A 21,700-nucleotide genomic window follows, 5' to 3' on the forward strand; every position below is an offset into this window, starting at 1 on the left:
ACAATGTGCTTACACAATAAAGAGTGGGGGGGCCTGAACTTCATTATACATAAAAAAAACAATCTCATAAGTCAACCTTGAAAACCAACTAAATGAATATGTAAGCCCACCACCATCTAACCCTGATGGGTCTGTGAGAGCCATATGAGTCCTGGGCTTAGCTGATAGTCGTGGCTGCTGGTACAGAGGGATGAGCTGGTGGAACTAGGACCTCACCATGCCTCCCCGGACCCACGCCCATGGAGATGAGTCTGGTTCTATTACACATATTTACACTGTAATCAGGGACCAACAGTCCTTTTACAAAGTCTTTATTTATTTAAACATTCTCCAAAACTATTTCTCAATATATTCACATAAAAAGCAATATAATACATATGTGTTTTAACATGTTTTAATGCGATTCAATGGGCTGAGACACAGTTGCTGGTTACAGCACACCCCAGGTCTAGGAAACTGCAACCCTGACAATGGAGAGCAAAGCAACTGTAAAGCAAAACAGAAGAGGCTCCTTTTCAAATGCCTGTACAAGGTATTAGGATAATACAAAGCATACCATGTAAGATGTATATATATATATAAATAGAAATGGACTGTTAAAATCACAATGCTACCCTTGTCCTCTCCTGTAGGGGAGGGGGGGTTAAAGTGTTGGGGGGACATACTCACACTAAACATGTCCCAGAGAGCAAGTCAGAACTTGCTTGCTTCCTGGTACAAGTTGATAAAAGACATAAGACGATCAGTTATCCGTTGTCATTTCTGCCTCTCCTTCTCAGAGCTCCTTGACAGCCAAGGAAATGTTTCAACCCTCCCCACCACCACATCCTCATGTAAAATATACAAGCTTGACGTAACGAGCAGCGACACTCGAGAGACAGTGACCATGGGAAACCTAACAACGTTTTACGTCAGAGACCCCAGCCTTCATCGAGCCTACACAGAACAACAGTGGCTCCAAACTCGTGGTCTGAAGGCAAGGCTCGGGGAGCAGAGGCCTGGAATCTCACAGCCCAGTGAAAGCAGCACCAGATACGAAGGGTAGATGTGTGCATGAGAAAAGTCAGACAAATGGGGTTGAGAGGGAAAAAAAAGTTGTTTGTTTACTTTTTGACATGAATTCATATTTTAACAATAATCTTTGCTGGACGAGTACGCCATTATCCAGTGGGCAGTAACGAGGAGCAATGGATATTTATTGTACGTTTTAATAATCTCTCATATCCTTTTCTGACAGGGGAGAGAGGGCTTAAAAGTAGGGATGAAATCAACATCATGAGGACCCATTTTAAGAGTGATAACTGGAAAACGCTTAAAACCAAACATGATAGTAGTGAAACAGTCAATGTAGCACCCCTCAGTGTTGACTTCGGTCAACACTTCGCCTGGAGTCTCGGGTCATCCTGTGATGCCTCGGTCGCATCATCATGGCCCCCCAGCAACCAGAGGTTGCGGAGAGCCGGCTAGATGGCCCTTCACACACAGTCCAGCTCTTTAATCTGCAAAGAAGGCTATGGGCCTGTTCTGTCACAGAACAGACCTCTCAGGCTGCTGGAAGCCTGGGCTCCGCACCTGTAGGAGTGAGAACGGAAGGTCAAGACAGGTCTGCGTGTGCTCGAGTGAGTCTCATTCCGCGCCGGCCGTCCAGGGCAGGTGTAGCCCCAGCCCGGATCATAGGCCTCGCAGGCTAGTCCAGCTCTGTGTCCTCTTTAGGCCGGTACACGGTGCCAAACTTCTGCATGTACTTCTTGATGTACTCCTTGGTCTTGTGCTTGACGTTCTCATTGCACTCGAGGTCCTCAGGATTTTTGCAAGACTTCAGCTCCTTGTTCATCACGCCGTGGGTTAGCTGAGAGGGGGGGGGGGACGACATACCAAGGTTAGATCAAAGGACAGGAGACACAGCAGCTAGCTACACCAGATATAGACAGGTAGTTAGGCCATACTGCTGATAAGTTTGGTTCAGTTTTCATGTAATGCAATATATGTCATAAGCTTGGTTCTTTTTTTAGACAGTGAAACTCAAGCTCTTGGCCAATACATGCTTTATGTTAGCGCAAAGAAGCTCTATTTTTCAGACTTCAGTCCAGTTTAAAGTACCATCTGTACTGGTCTGCCAGTTGCACGGTCTTTGTTTATTTTGACCATGTGATCAGAGTCCTGGTATGTCTAAATAACATCCCACTGAATCCAGTCCACATACAGATGTGTTTGACAACCCAGAAAACCTCACGGAAACAGGAAAGAAAATAGCTTGTTTCCCTTTAAAGACATTTTGGCAAAACCCTTTTTTTTCACAGAGGAATGAGTAAAAAACACATGACAGTGGTTTTAAGTATACAATTGCACGTTTTTATTCTGAGTCAAGTCCAATTGGTGAAAATAAAAAAAGGCTAAAAAAACATTGTTCAAGCTAAAAAAGGAAACTGGCAGGAAAAACTTTTGGTCTGAGAAATCAAAAACTCTCTCTTTTATAGTCTAGTTCTAACCACCACCTCTATCCATCCAAAGGATTGTGAACATGAAGCAAGATGATGTGGTGGATGGTGATTTAGTTGGTTAGTTTGATTTTGTTCTCAGTCTCACCTTTCTGGCCAGGTGTTTGAAGTCTTCAGTGTTGCTGATGCGGCCCAGTTTACAGTCTGGCTTCCGATATGGGTTGAGGCACTGCACTATGAACTGGGACATCTAGGCACCATACACAGTGAACAGGGCATTCGTCAAATATGTAAAATAAGTAAGAAAAGCATTACCAGCTGTTGAGCATCCAATATCTGGAACTAATGAATGATGACTTGTTTATGCTTCGCTGTAATGTGATGGAGGAAGTTCATCACATCCATCCATCAAAGAGCCAGTCTCATCCTCTGTTTATAAAGAATTTGGTCTCACCTCCTTTCGGAATGACTCTTTGCTTCTCTTTGCTAGCTCACTGGAGGTGTCTGCTTCTGCCGTCTTAGTGGAGAACTGTGAACACACACACACACACAAAGGTCATGCACGCGAGTCTGCTCGACATGGCCTCCTAAATACTGGCCCAGTCATCCGCCTGTATCTCTACTGGCTCACCATTAAGATCAGATAGACTCAGCTGTGTTACAGCAGCGGCCATTTCACGGTAACATAAATATAACTCCACAAGCACAATGAACTCCCAGCGGTTGTTAGCAGACACACCCGAGGGTTCCCTGAACCACGGCAGGTGCTGCAGATTTGCCCTCAAGGCCAGTGGAGCAACAGGCAGCACCTGGCCACCAGTACCCCAGGACGAGCAGGGATATCCTGCTCGGAGGCTGCCCTGAGGGAATGGGCATCCAGCCAGCCAACCAACTGCCCAGCCAGCTAGCCAGCCAGCCAACTGCCCAGCCAGCCAACCAACCAACTGCCCAGCCAACCAACTGCCCAGCCAACCAACTGCCCAGCCAGCCAACCAGTCAGCCAACTGCCCAGCCATGCCCACCCCCGGGTAGTGAGGATCAAAGTCAAGCACAATAGCCTCACACACCCAACTCCAGACATCCTGGTGGGCACCCTGCCTATTGAGCCAGGGGAGTGTGCCTGGCAGAATCACTCAGAAAGACAGAGGGATAGACAAAAGGGATGGGGGGAGGGTAGAGGGCTTTATGAAAGGAGAAGAAAAGGTGTCATTCCAGGATGTGGATATGAACTTTTCTAGAACGACAGAGGACATCACCCATGACCTCATAGGATGTTGCCTGCCAACCAAAGCTCTAGTAAAAAAAATACAAAATAAAGTGTCTCTCTCCCTCTCTCAACACGGCCTAGGTTAAGAAAAATATCTTTCAAAAGATTCATCTCAGAGACAAAAGGGGCATTTGCGTAGTTAGACTCTAAACTAAGAAACCGCAAATAAACGAATGCAAGTTCCCTCAGCTGGTTTCAATTATCATCAAAAGCAGGGTAAAAATGGAGAGAAAACAAACTCAACAGGGGGAGTGAAAGAAAGAGGAGGAGAGATAGATGGAGCTAGAGAAAGAGCGAGAGCGACTGAGAAGGAGGGCAGATGGGCTGAGCCACCACACCCCTGGGCGCCTGGGGGACAGGCAGCAGTCTACAAAGAGAACTATCTAGGACATCCATGTTCTCTCCCAACCTTCCACACCACTCCCCTTCAGATGGGGCTGAGGTCATCACCCAATCACCCCAGACTCATCTCCAGTTGACTTTCAGATGTGTCACAGCGGACACATTTTACCCCCCCCCCTCCCTTCCCTTCCCCCCCCCTCCCCTTCCCCTCCCCTCCCTCCCCCCCCCCTCCCCTCCCCTCCCTCCCCCCCCCTCCCCCCCCCTCCCCCCCCCCACAGTTGAGGCGCAGATTAAAATAATCCATTTGTGACATCTTCAATTAGCTGAAGGAGGCCCATACGGTCTGTAATCATGCCTGGGATGCACGCTAACGCATGGACGTTCTGGTGGGGGAACGAAGATGACAGAGGGAGAGAGTGTGTGGAGGGTCACCTTGGAGGGGTTCTCGTCGTAGGTCGGCGTCCCCAAGTCCATCTCGGCCTCGTGCTCCACGCCTGCGTTTTCACTGCCCCCCTCCCAGGTCGGAGGGTCCCACTGGGTTTGCCTGGTGAGGTACGGAGAGATGGCATTAGGTACGCAGGTTGAAATCACAAACAAAGACAAGCTCAAGTGCACCTGTAGCATAGCCACGAGACTGTGGCCCCTGTGGGGGCCTCAGCCCCCTCATTCACATTTGCGCCACCCCAGATTTCTTACACTTCTTGGTTGCTTGCAATACAAATTATGGAATGGTTGATATATATATATATTAGTGCTGTCAAACGATTAAAATATTTAATCGCGATTAATCGCATTAATGTCATAGTTAACTCGCGATTAATCACAATTAATCGCACATTTTTATCTATTCTAAATGTCCCTGATTTCTTTTTGTCCCAATCTTTTTTCAAATTTTAATGCTCTTATCAACATAGAAAAGTGGTTCGGATTGCTTTGTGCAAATATTTTTTTTATTGAAAACAACATTGCAATCGCCTGGCTTTGACGAGGGGGCAGAGAATTCGCATCAGCTGTGTGCTTGGCCATCAAGTGGTATTTCAGACTGGACGTGCTGCGATGATACCTCAGTTTACAACGACAAAACACACAGATCACTGGTCTTGTCAATAGAACCATTTGGCAACTTTTTAAAAGCAAACTTTCCATTCAGAATCTTATGGGCATCCATTTCGGCATCTCGCGCTCGTCATCCACTCAAAACGTAACGTTAGCCTACTACCAGAGAATGTCTAATATCCGTAAACGGGCTCTGCTTCTACTCTTTAGCCAGCTCGCAAGCCAAACGAATGTTTGGCGTGCCTGTTGTTTTGTTTCCGGTCTAGCTAGATCCGGTGTGGTGTTGTAGTTTTTCTAACGTCGGTAGTTGTTGCAACAGCATGTGAAAAAAACTACCAAGTTTGCTAGGCCAAAAAGAGCGTTAATCGCGCGATAAAATAATTGACGCCGTTAATTTGGGTTTGCGTTAACGCCATTAATAACGCGTTAAACTGACAGCACTTTATATATATATATATATATATATTGTGTCTCCCTCATTTTAAGATAGGACCACTCAAAACTAAAATTCTGGCAGTGCAACTGAAGTACACACATATGAACATTTACGCATTCACATACAGCTACGACCATGCAGACCTGGTGATGATGTGGTAGTAGTAGATTTTGCCCTCTGGGTCCCTGGCCACCTTCCAGCCAGGAGGCAGGACGATGGTCTTGGCTTTGGGGGGAGACGGAGGGGGTAGGTCGATGACACTGTTGGGGACAATCATCTCCTGTGGAGTAGAGGGGATCAAGAGCAAATACAAATTGTGTGTCATCACATTCAGTTCCAAAGCAAAGTGGTTGTCCCAGACACAGGTAAAGCCTAGTCCTAGACAAGCTTAACAGAGATATGGGCCTGAAGTACTGGAGGACTAAATGAATGGGGATGGGTATAGCTCAGAGTGGCAGAGAGCATGTTGACCACAGATCAAGAGATTGCAGATTCAAACCGCTCAAGGGTCACTTTGGATAAAAGCATTAGCTCGAAGAACAGCATTATAGGAGATCAGCTTACAAGTGACTCATCCAGTCATCCTCGACATCTTGATGAATGCTATTTCCCCCTAGTGGCCTAAAAAAGGGCAGCATTTTGTCAGTTGGAGAGCAGAACAAGAGTGTGTGTGTTACCTGCTGGACGGTCTGGGAGGTGACGATGGTGGTTACCGTGCCTCCCTGCTGCACCACCACCCCCTGCTGGTGGCCAGTGTAGACGGGCTGGCCGTGGAGGTATCCGGAAGCATTCTCACTGTATGCCTGTTGGCATAGGCACAATACAAAACTAATTGACAAGCGGAATAACGTATGCTGCATTTTGGTAATTTGATTAAACAATAATGTATTATTATTAATTATAATTGCAAATATTTCAGTAAAAGAAAAAACATATATATATATATATATATATATATATATATATATATATATAAATATATATATGTTTTTTTTTTTTTATATTTTAGTACCTGAATGAGAGGAGTGTTGGCCTGCGGGTAGGGGGCGGTGGGGATGCTGTAGATGGTCTGGCAGGGCTGGCCCTGGTAGTAGATGGCGGGCTGGGGCTGTGAGGGAGCTGGGGGGTACTGCTGGGCTGGCTGGGTCTGCACAGTGACTGCCTGCTGGGTGGTGGGGTCCCACAGGGTGGTGTAGCTCTGCTGGCCCTGCACCTGAGTGGCTGCCTGGGCAGGCACAGTCAGGACGGCTACTCCAGGGTCCTGGGGGGCCACGCCGGAGGAGGCGTACTGCTGGGGCGTGCCAGCGGTCAGCTCCATGGCGGTGGTGCCGATGTGCTGAGGAAGGCTGGTGACCGGGGCGGCCTGGGAGGTGGAGGAGGGAGAGGCCAGACCCAGCTCAGAAATGAGGGGCTGGGGAGGAGTCTGTTCGTAGGTCAGGGTGGCACACAGGGGCTCTACGGGAGGGGTGGGCAGCAGTACCTTGCCCGCATTGGGGTTGGTGGGGTCTACAAAGGTCTGGAGGGGGTAGCCAGGGGGGTAGGCCAGGAAGCCAGGGCTGGAACCGTAGCCCATGGCGTCGTAAGCCAGGGTCTGGAGCTGCTGCTGTTGGAGCTGCTGTTTCTGAGCCTCGCGCTGCGCCACCTCCTGCTCAAACAGCTTCCTGCGCTCCTCCGTTGACAACTTGTTGCGTTCCTTCACCTGAACCTTCTTGCTGCTGATGGGCGTATCAAATCTAGGGAAACGAGAGAACAGATGAATACGGCAGTGTTTGCGGATCTTGTGCATGTAAAAAAGAGTTCCTTGCTGAAACTGCAGGGGCCAAATGTACGAAGGTGCGTACACATGAAAATAGGCGAAGAAAGTTGTATGGGAGGTTCAGATTTATGAAAAAACACGTGGCGTGAGAATCTGCATACCTTCTGCACACTTAAAAACCCATGATTCAAGATGTGATACGGTGACACAGTGAACAAAAGGAGAAAGTGCATGCATAACAAATGACAGTTTTACTTGATCTACAATGGGAGAAAATTGTATGGGCTATCTACTTAAAATTATAGAAATTGGGCAAACTTCTTTTTTATTTTTTTCACCAAGTATGATTATGCAAACACGTCTTCATGTATGTACATTTGCAAACGTAGCGTTATTAGCGCCATGGCCCACCCGCAGATTGCGCACGCTGTGATACATCAGTATTTACGAAACCTGCAGCTCATTGGGTAATCAGCGCCTTTCTCCACCCACTATACCGTAAATTAATTCTCTCTATCATGGATCAGCAACCAAAGTCAAAACAGCGAAAACAAAGATTTCGTGATAACGAAATTGATGCGCTTGTTCATGAGGTAACAGCAAATAAAATTTTTATACAAGGCCGGAATTCCACACCGACACAAAAAAATGCAATCTGGACCGAAATGACCAATTCCAGTAACTGTCATATTGCATGGCTGCTTAATCTGTAACGCGTAATGATTTTGTGTTCACTCAACTGAAAAAGTGTAGCTTGGCTGCCAGCCCAATTTAGCCCCGCCCACATTTGGTTGGGAAGTTGGGTCTGGGGTAGCCTGGCTCTGCCGACCTACGTACTTCCGCTCAATTTGGATTTAGCTTCTGTACTCGGTCTGGCCGTTCAGTATATAAATCAGATTTTGCAGGTTACTTTTTAACCGGCCAATCAGCGAACAGCGGGAGTGGCTGAGAACAATGACGTTGATGTTGTGCGCTAGTTTGTGTTGTAGTTCCGTAATGGCGGCGGAGAAAGATACGAGCCAACTAGCTCTAGCTCAGCTAGCTCTGTTACAGTAGTGGTGAAGGAATTGGCTAAGGCGAACCCTAGCGATTGGTTATGGCAGATCAGAGTGGCTCTGGGCAGATCCAATAGTTTTAAACTTCAACAGAGTACCCGCCTACAAGAAAGTCAACGCTTGTCAATGGAGCGAGGCCAGGCTCTCTGTACAAATGAAATGTACGAGAGTCTGGTTAAGACCAGGCTAGGTCTGGGGTAGCTCGGTTGGGGAAAAACTATATCCGAATAAGAGCTTTTCGGACCAATCAAATTGTCAGGGCGGGCTTTATACGATGATGGACAGATGATCAACAGTAACGTAATCAACCACGTCACCAAAGAGCACTTGGGTTGAATTTAAAAAATGTACGAAAAAATAACGTTGCTCTGATTGGTTGTCAGTATATCCAATTTAGCAAAGAGGCATTTTTTTCCAGGTTCAGTTAAAACACGCCCCACAGCAAAACTCACAGCCAAACGGAGCGTTATCAGAGTCATATTCTGACCAGAATTATGAGTATGACAACGTCAGGCTAGAAAAAGTGTGATCCTTGTGGCAAAAATCCTTTCAGATCGTCTCCTCGGCCTATGTCTCGTCTTGCTCGGATTACTGCTGTCATTTCACCAGGAGGCATATGCGAGGGAACCTGCTTGCATCCAGGTTTACACCTGCTTTTAAGAGGCACAGAATTTTCACCGCAAAATAGAGGTGCACTTACACGGGCGGTTGCTGTACATACCACGGAATACATAATTAGGCGCACTTTACGCATCCCCTCCCATCTCTTTATGGGAAACTCCCACTTTGCCCGTGACCCTCCCGTGAATGCATATGCATGACACGGAAAAGCGCAATTTGCCATTTTCAGTTCCCGTGACAGGCGCTTTTACCTCAGTTTGTACATACCTCGCTATGCTTTTACGCGCAAATTGCTAAACACATACGCCTGAAGTGGGCGCAAAAGCGTTAGTACATGAGGCCCTCAGTGAGCAATGCTTTAGCGCTTTTGGAGGATATCACAAGTTAAGTGGAATCTATGAAGACAAACGTGTGATATCGTTAGCGTACGCAGTGTTCATAAATTAGAGAAAAAAACAGAGTTTGATACATTTGGCCCCTGGTGTTTATGTCTAATTAGCAACGGAGAGGCTTTTTGTTCAGGTCACCGGTCCTTACCGCTCCTCGTTGCGCCGGCAGCTTCGCTCGTAGCTGGAGGGCGGGGGGGAGGTGGAGGCTCGTCTTCGCCGACGGCCAGCGCTGCGGTGGGTTTTGTCAGAGTCTCGATCCCTGTCCCTGTCCCTATCCCAGTCTCTCTCCCTGTCTCTCTCCCAGTCCCTCTCCCTATCCCGCTCTCTGTCACGGTCTCTTTCCCTCTCACGGTCTCTGTCTCTTTCTCTGTCCCTGTCCCTGTCTCTGTCTCTGTCTCTCTCCTTCTCCCTCTCTCGCTCCCTCTCACGTTCCCGGCTGGCAGAAGGGGTTCGAGGAGTCAGGGCAGCATCACGATCTCGACCGCGATCTGCAAATGGATAGTCCAATAGTTTAGAGGCACGACGAGTAAAAGCAAGGAAATATGAAAAACGAAGAGCAATTGAACCCACCATTAGACTCCTTCTCCACCTGGCTTTTTTTTGGTATTCTGTAGACCTCCTAATGAATGAAGAAAAACATTGGGTAAAGAAAGTTGAACATCACTGTTTAAAACATCTGTTACACCTCTGCACTCAACTTGCCTGCTTGACATAGCATAAGAAAAGCTAACCTAAATATAGTGAGAATTTGTTTATATACCTTCAGGTCCTTCCAGCTGTCTAACAGTCTGGCAGCCATGCCACTGATGTCCAAAACGTTGATCGGAGGTTCCTGGCTCCTCTCACTTTCCACATCAGACACGCCTTCCTCCTCATCCTGAGAGGGAGTTCCAACCGCTGAGGGCTCTACAGGGGCAGCGGGGGCATCCAGGGCTGGGTCTACCACCTGGGCCTCTGGGGCTGGGTCTACCACCTGGGCTTCTGGGGCTGGGTCTACCACCTGGGCCTCTGGGGCTGGGTCTACCAGCTGGGCCTCTGGGGCTGGGTCTACCAGCTGGGCCTCTGGGGCTGGGTCTACCACCTGGGCCTCTGGGGCTGGGTCTACCACCTGGGCCTCTGGGGCTGGCTCTACCACCTGGGCCGGGTCTACCACCTGGGCCTCTGGGGCTGGATGTACTACCTGGGCCTCTGAGGCTGGGTCTACCACCTGGGCCTCTGGGGCTGGATCTACCACCTGGGCCTCAAGGTTTGAGTTGACAGCCTGAACCTCTACAATTGGATCCACTTCTTGGACTTCTGGGGTTAAGTCAACTGCTTGGACCTCTGGGCTTGGGTCCATCACCTGGTTTTCTATGGTTGGGTCCATGACCTGGTTTTCTGGAGTTGAGTCCATTACCTGATCAGCTGGGGTAAGGTTTTCTACCTGACTCTCTGGGATAGAGTCGACTGCCTGGGTTTCTAGGGCTAAGTCCACTGCCTGGGCATCTATAACAGGTTCCTCCATATGGGCATCCGAGGTAGAGGGTGCTTCAGGAACCTCTGTACTGGGAGAAGTCGCAGGGATATCAGAGCCAATGGGAGCCTCTGGGTCTTCTAAGCTGTGGAGGGGAACAGCAAGCTCTGCGTTGGAGCTAGTCTCAGGGGCCTCCATGCTGGGGGACACCTCCATGTTGGAAGGAGCCTGGGAAACCTCACAGTGGAGAGGAGCCTCTGGTACCATCTGGTCTTCTTTTGGCTGCTCTTCACTGCCTGGAGCCTTCTCAACATCCTCCATCTCTGCTGTGGCTTCCTCCAGACCAGCTGGTTGCTCTGCTAGTGCAGTGTTAACATCTTCTGTCTGGGCATGAGCAGAATGACTTTCTGGCTCCTGGACAGCTTCGACAGGCTTTTCTACTTCTTCCAGCACCATCATCTCTTCCAGAGGCTGACTTGGCTGCTCCTGCCCAATCTCTTTCTCATCGGTCTCCAATTTCATCTCCTGCTCGTCTGCTTTCTCTTTGAGCTTGGTACTGTTGCTAGGCTCCGCCTCCTCTTTTTTCTCCTGCTGCTCCAGGATAGCTGCTTCCATGGGCTTTTCCACTGGAGTTTGACCATCACCTCCTATCGCACTTTCAGTCTTCTCAGCTTTGCTCTCGGACAGACCCATCCGCGAGGCCTCCTCGTCTTCCTCCTCGTCATCATCCTCTTCTTCCTCTTTCCCGTCAGAAGCTTTGCTAGCGTCCGAGAGCGCGCTGTCCAGGCTGTTTTCGCTGATGATCTTGAGGCGGCGGTAGACAGCCCGTTTAGGGGTGTCGCTGTCCAACTCCGTTCCAAGTTTGGCAGCAGACCCATCAGGAGTATTGAGAGGCGTTTGAGCACGGGACGTATTCTCGCTGGAGTACCCGTCGTTCTCTGCAGGTTGGGGCAGGGAGTGGGTTTGGGCCCATCGCTGGATAAACTGCAGGACTCGACTCTCCTCCAGCATGTTCTTAGTAGAGATGGGCAGCACGGACAGGGTCTTCATGATCTGTACGTACGAGCGGACAGCCATTAGTCAGTGCATACTGTCAGGGTTTCCGGCAGTACTTTTCAGTTAAGGCAGCCGCCTAAGCAACACACGCCTGCCGCCTTAACTACGTCGTCAAATCAAATCTGCGGGAAACCCTGACTGTGTTCTCGTATTACACTTTGCTTTCAGAAAATCCTTATCTACATACAGTGATGCCACATGCAAATACAAGTGAGTCGTTAATGTAAATCTCAGAAGATTCAAACTGTAAACAAAAACAATGTCTGACCTCAAACTGCAGTTTGACGTTATTGGCACTGTTGCCCTTGGCTTCGGACAGCTCCACCATGAAAATCCACAACAATGACAGACCATGGTGGTCCAGGAACTGCTTCAGGCATGAGGGATTCTGGGTATCCTGTGCAAAGACACAATCAAATAATATCAACAAAAGTGCATATCATAAGCACCTCATGCTCGTTTAAAATGTTTGCGACAACATAAGACCATAAAACTCCCTTAATCAAATTACCACAGAACCATAACTATTTTTTTTTTTTTTTTAAGTGGGCGTGCATACTTGGATGAGCTTAAGGCAGGTCAGTTTTTGCTCCATGTTTTCCATGCGGACCATCAGTCTGCAGAGAGACACCACCTCCTTCTCATCGTACAGGCCTTCTCCATTCTCCAGCAGTGCCTCCAGCTCCTCATCCACCTGCACGGAACAGCAGACCACACAAAAGACTAATTCAACTAAGTTAAAACCTTTTACTATTAAACTTACCATAACCCACAAATGTGACAATGTGAAGCTAGCTTGTTAACCTTTTATCTTCATTATAGTTATGTATCTATAAAAACAATAGGACGGAAATTTGTGATAGTATTCTTTACCAAATACCCAGGTAGGTAGCAAAATGACTTTCCCCCGAAAACAGTCGTTTTCAGAGGGGTATGCTTAAAATATCTGGTCTTTTGTGTTTAGTCAGGGTTATTTATAGATAGGACAAATCATGTAGCTCTCAGAGCAATTAGCCTAAGGCCAGTGCAAATCCGACCTAGATCTGCCACTAGACCATCACTTCCTTCAGCAAGGGTAGATGAGGCATATTCTCAGACCATGGATCAAGAACAGTGTGACCAACCTATTATTTTTTAGATTTGATCTTGTTTTTTTTTTATGTTGGGGGAATTTATTCATTTGGGGTACATACAAAGAAAACCAAAGCAGACAGAGAGCATGTCTCTCTCGAATGTGTCTCTCGTTCTCTATTCATCCGTCTATCTCCATCGATCTGTCTATCTATCCATCCCACTCACCGTTGTGAGCACGCTCACTGTGTCCTTCTTGCGGCTGCGCTCCTTCTTCATCTTCCCTCCTGCTGCGCGAACACTGACCCGGTTCTCCCCACCCAGGAAGCCTCTGCAGCTGGGAGCCCCACAGAAGCATTTTTGGGCCTCTTTGCTAATGGATACAAAACATACACAAACAGGACATGGTAACCATTAGACTTTCTCAAGAAAAAAAATTGTATTTGGAGCTTCTCAAGACAGGTCCATTTTGTAGTTTATAAAAAAACACACTGACCCGTATCGCTGGAACTGGTAATCGAATGTCAGTTCCGTTCCAGCCGGCACCATCTTAGTGGTGAAGAAGCCAACTCGGAGTTGACCGTTTACAGTCCACTGAAATACAAAATATATACTGGTTAGACACTGACCAAAACCTATTTAAAATAAGGACGAAGACTATTCATTGAGGGAACCTCACATTGAGGTGCGTAATACCCAGGTAGATAAGAACATGAGAACAAAATAAACCCAATTTATCTGGTGGATCTTTGTGTCTACATACCTTCTGAGTCTCACAATTAGGCTCACAGCTGTGGTTCATAAAGCGAGAGCAGTTCCCCTTCAGTGTTGCATCTATGATCTGAAAAGACACCCCCAAAAAATCGATTTATTCATCCAAAACACCAGTCAGCCGATTACATGCAACAATAGATTACAAACGCATGTTACAGCTAGTGACGAAGAAATGTCAGACACACACTCACCTCATTATTCTTCAAGGCCATGAAGTAGTAGTGTATGTTCTTGTTGCGTGCATACTCTTTCACTCGCGTCTTGAACTCCTTGTGGTCCAACACCTCACCGCAGTACTCCAGCACAAAAGTGTTCCTGACAAGACATACACATTAGATTTAAAGGACCAGTGCTAAGACCAATGATTTACATCAAATTTGTCATCGATGTAAACATGCTTTTGAGCTAAAGGCAGCTTTTAGCCTTACGGAGGCAGGTCCTTGGCAGCCCGCAGTCCCCAGCCTTTATCTTCAGTCAGAATAACCTCAAAGTCTGCATGTTGTTTCATCTGGAAGCGTCGGTTAGAGCAATACGCTCCATTTAGGCACCGTGATGAACTGTAAAGTAGGTACCACAAGGATGAAAACTCACAAAACTAACCTGAAGTTGTTAAAGCCCCTTCCCTTGTTTAATTCTACACTGAATACGTTTCTGTCTTTTTATCAACTATAGTTATCGCATACACGCAGATTTACATACATTTTATTAAATAAAGAATAGTAAGAGATTGTATAGTAATTTAAGTGTGAGGTTGTACAAACATGCAGTGTAAACAGGCCTCACTCACCATTCTATCATCAGCAAACGGTTAAGGCAGTCCTCCCCACAAGCCAATACTCCACGTGACCGTTCTTCCCTTGTTAGGACTGAACACTCACACTGCATACGCTTGATGTCTCGATGTGATTTGCTCTTCTTTCTGTATTAAAGAAAAACAATATGTTCACATTTAGGAATTTGAATAAAACAAAAGGGGATGTAATACCAAATTAACAAGCCTATTGACTGTCACTCAAATATTTTTGAAACTGACAGTTCAGTTTCTTGATCATAAACTGCTGTTCTACATTTCAAGGTAAAGGCAGTCTATGAAATTAGGTCTAGAAGAATAGAAAGACTGCATAAAATGAGTAACTCCATTATTTGACAGAATAGTCAACGACCAAAATAGTCATTCGATAGTCCTTATAACCTAGGAGCAGCTTTCATGTAAAGGTCTCACCTCTCTGTCAAATAAAGATTCTCCTCAATCAGATCAAAGTACGGTGGCATCCTCTTGGCTCTGGCCATCTCTCTCCAGTTGCTGGCATCCTGGAACTCCCGCAGGCTAAGCAGAGGGCGCTGCACCTCGGCCTTCCCTGAGGTTTCCTTAGAGTCTTTGGAGAACTTATGGGCATTGCTGTCTATGAGGTGTACTCTTTTGCCGAACTCTGCTTCATTATCAGAATCTGACTCGATCTCAGGGCGTCTTTTCTTGGGAGGACCTCTGCCTCTGTGGGGTCTCAGGTGTTCTTCTCTAGTGGGCTCAGGAATGGGAATGCTCTCACTGACAGGGCCCCTGCAGTTGCTACTTATTTCATGGGCTTGAACAAAGGTAGAAGATCCCAGAAGGTTGGGTCCATTGCATTGCAACGCCAGTTTACCAAAGCCTAATGGTTTAGGTCCACTGTCCTCCTCATGGTCATTAGTCAGAGAGTCAGGATGCACTTGACTAACAGTCTCCTTGTAGTGAGGAGCTACATGGATGTAGACTGGCATGTTGGTGGGTTGTTGGGCCCAGTAGGCATGAGCTTGACTGTACTCCTGTCCAAAGGAGGAGCTTGCAAGCTGTTTGGGATTTTGTAAACTTGTCCCATAACTACTGTCAGGCTGCTGGTATGTGCTGGTGGGCTGCTCTACAGGTGTGAAGTTCCAGCTTGCATCGAAGCCTTCCTTAATGTTGAGATTCTCCAAGCTAGAGAAGTTCCTGTGTTGGTAATGGGAGAGCATACGTCCACCTTGAACACTGTCACTGTGCTGTGAATGTCCTGGGTCAGACTGCCTGGAAGAGTTGTCAAGGCTGTAGGCTGGACCCTGGGCGATTGGTGGCCCAATCTTTGGTCTCTCTTGGGCACTGTCAGAATCCTTGTAAGGCTGGGTACTGATGAAACTGGAGCCCTCAAACTGACTGGTACTATCAATCATGTTGCTCTGAGATTGATAATACAAACTGTCACGTACTGGGTTATTTCCATCTGTGATACTAGACTGCTTAGTGCTTTCACTCATGCTAGAACCCCCTCTATGCCTCTGCTGTGGGTTGAAGTGCAGGTCACCCTCTAGGTCACTGGCCCTTTTGACTTGCTGACAGTCTGAGATGCTGGCTGGACTGCAGAGAGATGGGTCTTGTGGGTCCTGCGTCAGGGTGGAATTCTTTGGCACAACCACCACAGAGTGCAACCGTTTTATGGCTGCACCACAATCAGAATCATACTCTGAATCTTCACTATCACTGCACTCACTGTGACTTTTCAGCAGTTTGCTCTTGTGGGTTCCAAGTTTATGTTTATCTTCGTTGTCATCACCATTCCAGGTTGGCGCCACAGTAGCTTTGTCTCCCTGTGAGATATGATTTAAACCTAAAGGGGGTTTAACATGATGGTCAACAGGGTGTTTGCTGTCAAAATGGTCATTACTGACTCTACATGTGTCTAGTTGGTCACTTTTTCTAGGGGTGATATTTACACAGCTGGGTTCATCCTTGGGTATTCTTTCCTGCTTTATTATTTTGGAATGTATCACAGACTCCTGTTGCCCTTCACCCTTCAACACAGACTGTTCACCTTGAATCATTTCTTTAGTAAATTCTATACTTTTAACTGAGATGACCTTTCTAACGGTAGGCTTGCTTTCTTGGCCAAGCAATTTCTGAGGATTATCACTGTCTGAGGTGTCCTGACCAACAATATCCCAACGGGACTTCTTTGCATTAGCTCGCTTTTTCTTCATCACATCAATGTCTGGTTGTTCACTCTGGTTTTTCAGAATCCGCTGTTCAGGTTTGGAGCATGATGATTCAGATTTGATAGGGAAGTTTGTGCAAGACTGGATGTTTACAGTCACATTTCTACATGTTTCAAGGATCTTTTCCAGACTAGTGTTCTGCTGCATGTTTTCTCTAACAAATACATCTGCAGTAGACATGGTCGGTTTGGACTCCACCGATGGCTCGTTGGATAGCACTCTACCATTACTACTGAAAAAAGTAGTATTGGCTACATGAAGTTCTACTTGCGATTCATCTATCTTCACAGCTGGGGAATTTTGTTTAACCAACAGGTCTAATCCAGACAGGTTTGGTAAACTTGCAGGAAGGTCACTGCCTTTTGATTCTATTTCCGTTTTGCTGTCAACATGTAAACAATTTAAAGACAATGAAAGAGGTTCTTCTTGCACAACTTTATCATGGGATGGGAGGGTAGCTTTATCACAGAATTCCTGCATTCGACATGCATCAACTGGTTGAGAATAAAACTCTAAATTGTCTTCTTTGCTCTGTGGATGGGATTCCACAGACTCTAAATGTGTTTGCATTTTAATGGGACTGTGAAATGTGTCTGTTGATTGTCTTCCGTTTCCACTAATACTCACTGGGGACTTACAGGTTATAATAGGCTTAGAGTCTGGTGCACTGGAATTTTTATGGCAAGTTGCTAGGTTTTTTTTAGAGCTGGAGTACTTGTCAGAGCTCTGTGACTTTGATTTCCCTTTAAGATCCCCCTCCGAATCGCTGGAGCTACTCTTCTGGACGTTTTTTGAAGATGTTTGAGACCGGGTTGTAGGGCTTGAATAACTGGTTTTAATACGAGTCTCTGATTTGAAATTACTGTTGGATTTCCTGCAATAAGATTCAACATCAGGAGAACCCTTTTGTTGGGAATCTGTGTCTGATGTTCTTTTTGCCCTTTCAGACAAAGATTGTGTTCTTTTATCCAACTCAGAAGAGTTGGGAGAATCTACAGATTTCTCAGATTTTGAATGAGAAGATGACTTGGCATCTCTCTGTGAGCCAGAGTGGGTGGATGATCTGCTGGACTCACTAGTTCTAGTTCGGTTCCTCCGGACCTCGTCTTCAGAATCAGAACTGTCACGGATCCTGCTGTCAGTCCGGGAACGAGACCCTCTCCTTTCTCTGTGTGGAGGGCTCCTGTGAGACTTTCGCTCTGACTCATTGTAATGTGACCTTTCAGACCGACACCCTCGGTCACTTCTGGATCTCTCAGATCGAGAATGGGATGAATTAGTCCGGAGGCTTCTCGATCTGGACCGCGAACGACTTCTTTCTCTCCTGCGATCTTTGTCCAAATGAGAGGACCGCGAGGATGTGCGTCTTGGTTCACGGTCTACCCTTGAGTAGCTGGAGGTCCTTTCATGCTTATCCAACCGCACGTGAGAATTATTTTCCTTTTCCTCTAGTTTGGACCTTGAGGAAATGTTCATTGCCTCGTGTCTACTTTCTGACTTCTCTGTGCTCCTAGGTTCCCCTGACTTGTGGCTGGAAGACGTCCGCACTGAATCGCCATCAGATTCTGAACCAGGTAGTGTGCTGTCAGATTGGGACCGGGTTTTCCTATTTTCTATGGTGTCCTGTTCTGTGGTATTGGAGCCATCAACATCATCTTTTCTTGTCTGGGAGGAATCTGTTGGCTTTTTGAGGACAGGGATCAGCTTCTCTTCAGAGGCTGCCAGGGTGGCATTCTCTGAAGGGCAGTCATTAACAACGTTCTGAAGGCTGAGCTGAGACTGAGGAAAAGGGAATTCATTTTCATTTTTTACTGGAGATTGCATGATAGACTGCTGCTCTGGGAAGGGTGGTTCCTGTGATGTGACGCTAGGTGTAAAATTATCTTCATTAACAGAAACACTGAGGATCTGCTTCTTGAAGTGCATTTTCCCCAAGTCCACTTTAGGTCTGGGGGCAGAGGATTCTGAAGTTTGAGGTACATGGGTCTCTGCTACAGATGTGGACACTAAAGGTGGTTGTATTTGCTCCAATTGACTTTCTGCAAGTCCTGCCGTATCCTGAGGGGGTGACGTTCCAGGTGGAACAGCGGAAGGAAGTTCACTGAGAGATTTTTCAGGGCTGGGAGGGGCCAGGAAAACACTTGGTAGTGGTTTTTTTGTCTGGCAGAAGCTGAAGGACACTTTCTGGCGACCCTGCTCCTCCAGGTTCACCTTCATCTTGGTTCCTTTAGGCAAGAGACGGCTTGATAACATAACTCTTGGGGAGAGGCCTTTGAGTATAGCTGCCTTGGATAGGCCCTCAACTTTGACCTAAAGGTTAAAAAAAATTGGTGTTTATACAAAGTAACAATGTGGGGAAAAATATGACCGTAAAGAAGAATATGATAACCATATTTGCACAAGGATAGAAAAGTTAGCTTTTTGTTTGTTCAATTGTTAGAATTCTACATTTATGACAATGGAATAAAACAGCCCACTGATTAACCAAAAATTTCAGATAATATTTAAAACATATGACTTACACTTACCGAGGTATTACCCCCCTCTTCTCTGTAGGCACACGGGTAAAACATGTAAAGACAGAACACACAAAAGATTTATTTTACTCAACTATATCTTAGAATTGTGTAATGGGTGTATTTTATCGGTCATACATGCTCATAGAACATGCTAATTATATCTGCCACTAAGTCACAAGAAAGAAAAAAAATACTGGAGAAGAATATGATAAACTGTTTTGTGGTGAAGGTTTGTATAATAAGGGCACCTGATCTCTGTGTTCACCAGAGCATCCATTGAGCAGCAGGTCTGAGGTTTGTGACCCTATAGAAGCTGCTAGCTAATAATAATCCAGTTCAGAGAAATGAACTCGCCAAAAGGATGTCACACCTGAAAAAGATAAGATTTGCAATTAGAAGGACACCTGGGAAATATTTTAGCATCATAACAAAAATGTGCTTAACTGAGAACTGGTTAAAATGACCAACTGGTCTACTGACTGACAGTTATATGTGGACTGTCGGTAATAATATTAACATTCCCAGGTAAAGTTGCACACAGTAATAAGTAACTTGATATGCAATCTGCAATCATTTCCTGTGCATGGGGCATGGCAAGGGAGAGCTTACAAAAATGAACATAAGCCACTGTGTGGCACATCACAGTCTGTCTAGAGACAATGTCTAGTCTCTACAAACAAGTATATGTATAGATAAAGGCTGGGATAGGTCGCACCACTGAGGGAAGTGGAGGGACTTTTAAATGATTATTATTTATTTATTTTTTATCTGGGCATCAAAATCAATCTAATGAGGCAATAGCCATTGGTTTGTAGCATTTGGAGAAGGCATCTAACCGTTCCTACATAGATACTACATGTATCAAACACAGCTTATGTGCCTAGAGACAGTTGGAATGCCTTAACGAATTGTATGTGGCTGCGTTATCTATTGTTTCAGTGTAGCAAAGGAGGCCATTTCTCGCACTGATACATGGAAACGATTCTAGCCTGGAAGGAAGCTCGCTTACCGTTTACACATAACACATTACTGTGGCTACATAACCCACTGGCTAGCTCTCTGTTCAAGGTAGCAAGCTAATCGACTAGCACATTGAAATGACAGTATTTAATCCCCAAATTAGCATTTCTATTTGTAGATTGGGCAGTGCGTAATACAGCAGATATGTATTATATGTTGCAAATATGTGTGGTACAAGTAGCGGATCTAAAAAATAAAAGCAATATACTTATTCGGGGCCTATTTGCTGTGCTAACCGATAGGCCTTTAATTGAGTGAAACTAGCTAGCTAGCTTGCTTGTTGTGTCTTTACTTTTGCTAGGGAGATTAGCTAGCATAGCCTGATTTTGAAGTTAGGCTACTGGAGGTGGTTGGCAGTTGTGTTTACAAAATATTAAAATGTTAACCTGCGGTTACTACTGCCATAATATTGTTGAAGGAATACATTAGTCAACGTTGTGGGCTAGCTAACTTGATAGGCTCAGGATACCTCCTGGAAAAAAGGAAATCCACTGCCCCTGCTAATTGCTTGCATGGTCTCGTAGACGGCTGTGCAAGTACTCGTGCAACCTTGTTCCATTGAGAAATTAAGGCCGCTGGAATCAGTAGATTCAAATTAATCTATTTAAGCAATGTTAAAACATCGACAATATGAATCGTTTTTAAAGTGTATTTAAGTTCAATCACAAAGCAAAATGTATGCAGGTGGTTAGTTAGTTACCAGTACTAATCTTAGTGGTACCTTAATGATTTTATACAATGATAACACAATAAAACACCAGATGACAATTTAAGGTCGCAATCTCTCTCATGGATACTTATTTATTGTATTGTACATCATAAAATCCCAGTAAGGGACTATCCTGTTTGCCAAGGTCCAGAATATTGACTGAGCCCTCGTGAGCCATACTTGGTTAGCAGCACAATGAAACCGTAACAAGTAAGCTAAGCTAAATGAAGGAGCTAGCGGGTAAGTGTGATTAGTAGGCTGATTCCCCGGCGTTGGAATGTACATAGCTAACTTGCTAGTCGTGTTTTCACACGACTTAATTAGTTATAAAAAAAGTAGGCTACACAGGAAGCAAGGCCACGGATACTCACTCTGTCGGGTTGTTTGGGTCATAAGGCTCCCCCATATTCCATTCCAATAACAAACAGCTTTTTATCTTGACTGGAAAACATCAAGCGATGTAGGCTAGCTATGCCGACGTCAAATCCATACGGGGTGTACTCGAATTTGTATCCTCTCCTTTCTCCCTCACTTCACTTTAACTCAGTCAATGTACATTAATCCGACTCTTAAAATGCACAGCAGTGTGTTGGACCAAACTCTTAAAGCAAAGCACGCTGCACTGATATAATTATTGAAAATAATGTTATTCAACTAGAAGTTTGTCTTTTGGAAATCTAGCTAGCTTGTTGGCTAACGTTAGCAAGCTGGCTGTGGAGACGACTGCAAACACCC

The 21,700-nt window shown here is 45.9% G+C and overlaps 1 protein-coding gene across 3 annotated transcripts; it reads right to left on the reverse strand.

Annotated features, from left to right (window-relative positions):
• Positions 1-294: 294 nt before the first annotated feature.
• Positions 295-21,668, reverse strand: setd2 (SET domain containing 2, histone lysine methyltransferase). Of its 3 annotated transcripts, XM_084703753.1 has the most exons (23): positions 21,337-21,668; positions 19,485-19,606; positions 19,240-19,267; positions 14,937-19,027; positions 14,502-14,633; positions 14,143-14,271; positions 13,906-14,029; positions 13,704-13,781; positions 13,437-13,534; positions 13,169-13,313; positions 12,429-12,563; positions 12,138-12,266; positions 10,121-11,866; positions 9,931-9,979; positions 9,509-9,848; positions 7,020-7,272; positions 6,552-6,902; positions 6,217-6,342; positions 5,683-5,819; positions 4,480-4,591; positions 2,893-2,967; positions 2,587-2,688; positions 295-1,849 (listed from the first exon to the last, which is right to left on the reverse strand). In XM_084703753.1, exons 2-23 carry the CDS (start codon positions 19,511-19,513, stop codon positions 1,688-1,690), a joined length of 8,571 nt encoding a protein of 2,856 aa, XP_084559879.1. In that variant the 5' UTR covers positions 19,514-19,606; positions 21,337-21,668; the 3' UTR covers positions 295-1,687. The 3 variants fall into 3 exon arrangements, with proteins under 3 accessions (XP_084559879.1, XP_084559872.1, XP_084559864.1); XM_084703746.1 differs by having other exon boundaries at positions 6,552-7,272; positions 19,246-19,267; XM_084703738.1 differs by having other exon boundaries at positions 6,552-7,272.
• Between the last annotated feature and the right edge of the window lie 32 nt (positions 21,669-21,700).

This window comes from Hypomesus nipponensis, chromosome 2 (genome assembly GCF_054491055.1).
Source record: "Hypomesus nipponensis isolate SF chromosome 2, ASM5449105v1, whole genome shotgun sequence".
Taxonomy (NCBI): Eukaryota; Metazoa; Chordata; class Actinopteri; order Osmeriformes; family Osmeridae; genus Hypomesus; species Hypomesus nipponensis.

Bases quoted from the DNA above. Each gene is read 5' to 3' on its own strand.
- setd2 (XM_084703738.1), bottom strand. From the start codon at position 19,513: ATGGATGCTCTGGTGAACACAGAGATCAG. The intron at 12,564-13,168 runs GTGAGTGGGATG...TGTTCCGTGCAG, and splicing joins CAGTGAGCGTGCTCACAACG to GTGGATGAGGAGCTGGAGGC. The intron at 5,820-6,216 runs GTAACACACACA...TCTACTCCACAG, and splicing joins CCTCCCAGACCGTCCAGCAG to GAGATGATTGTCCCCAACAG.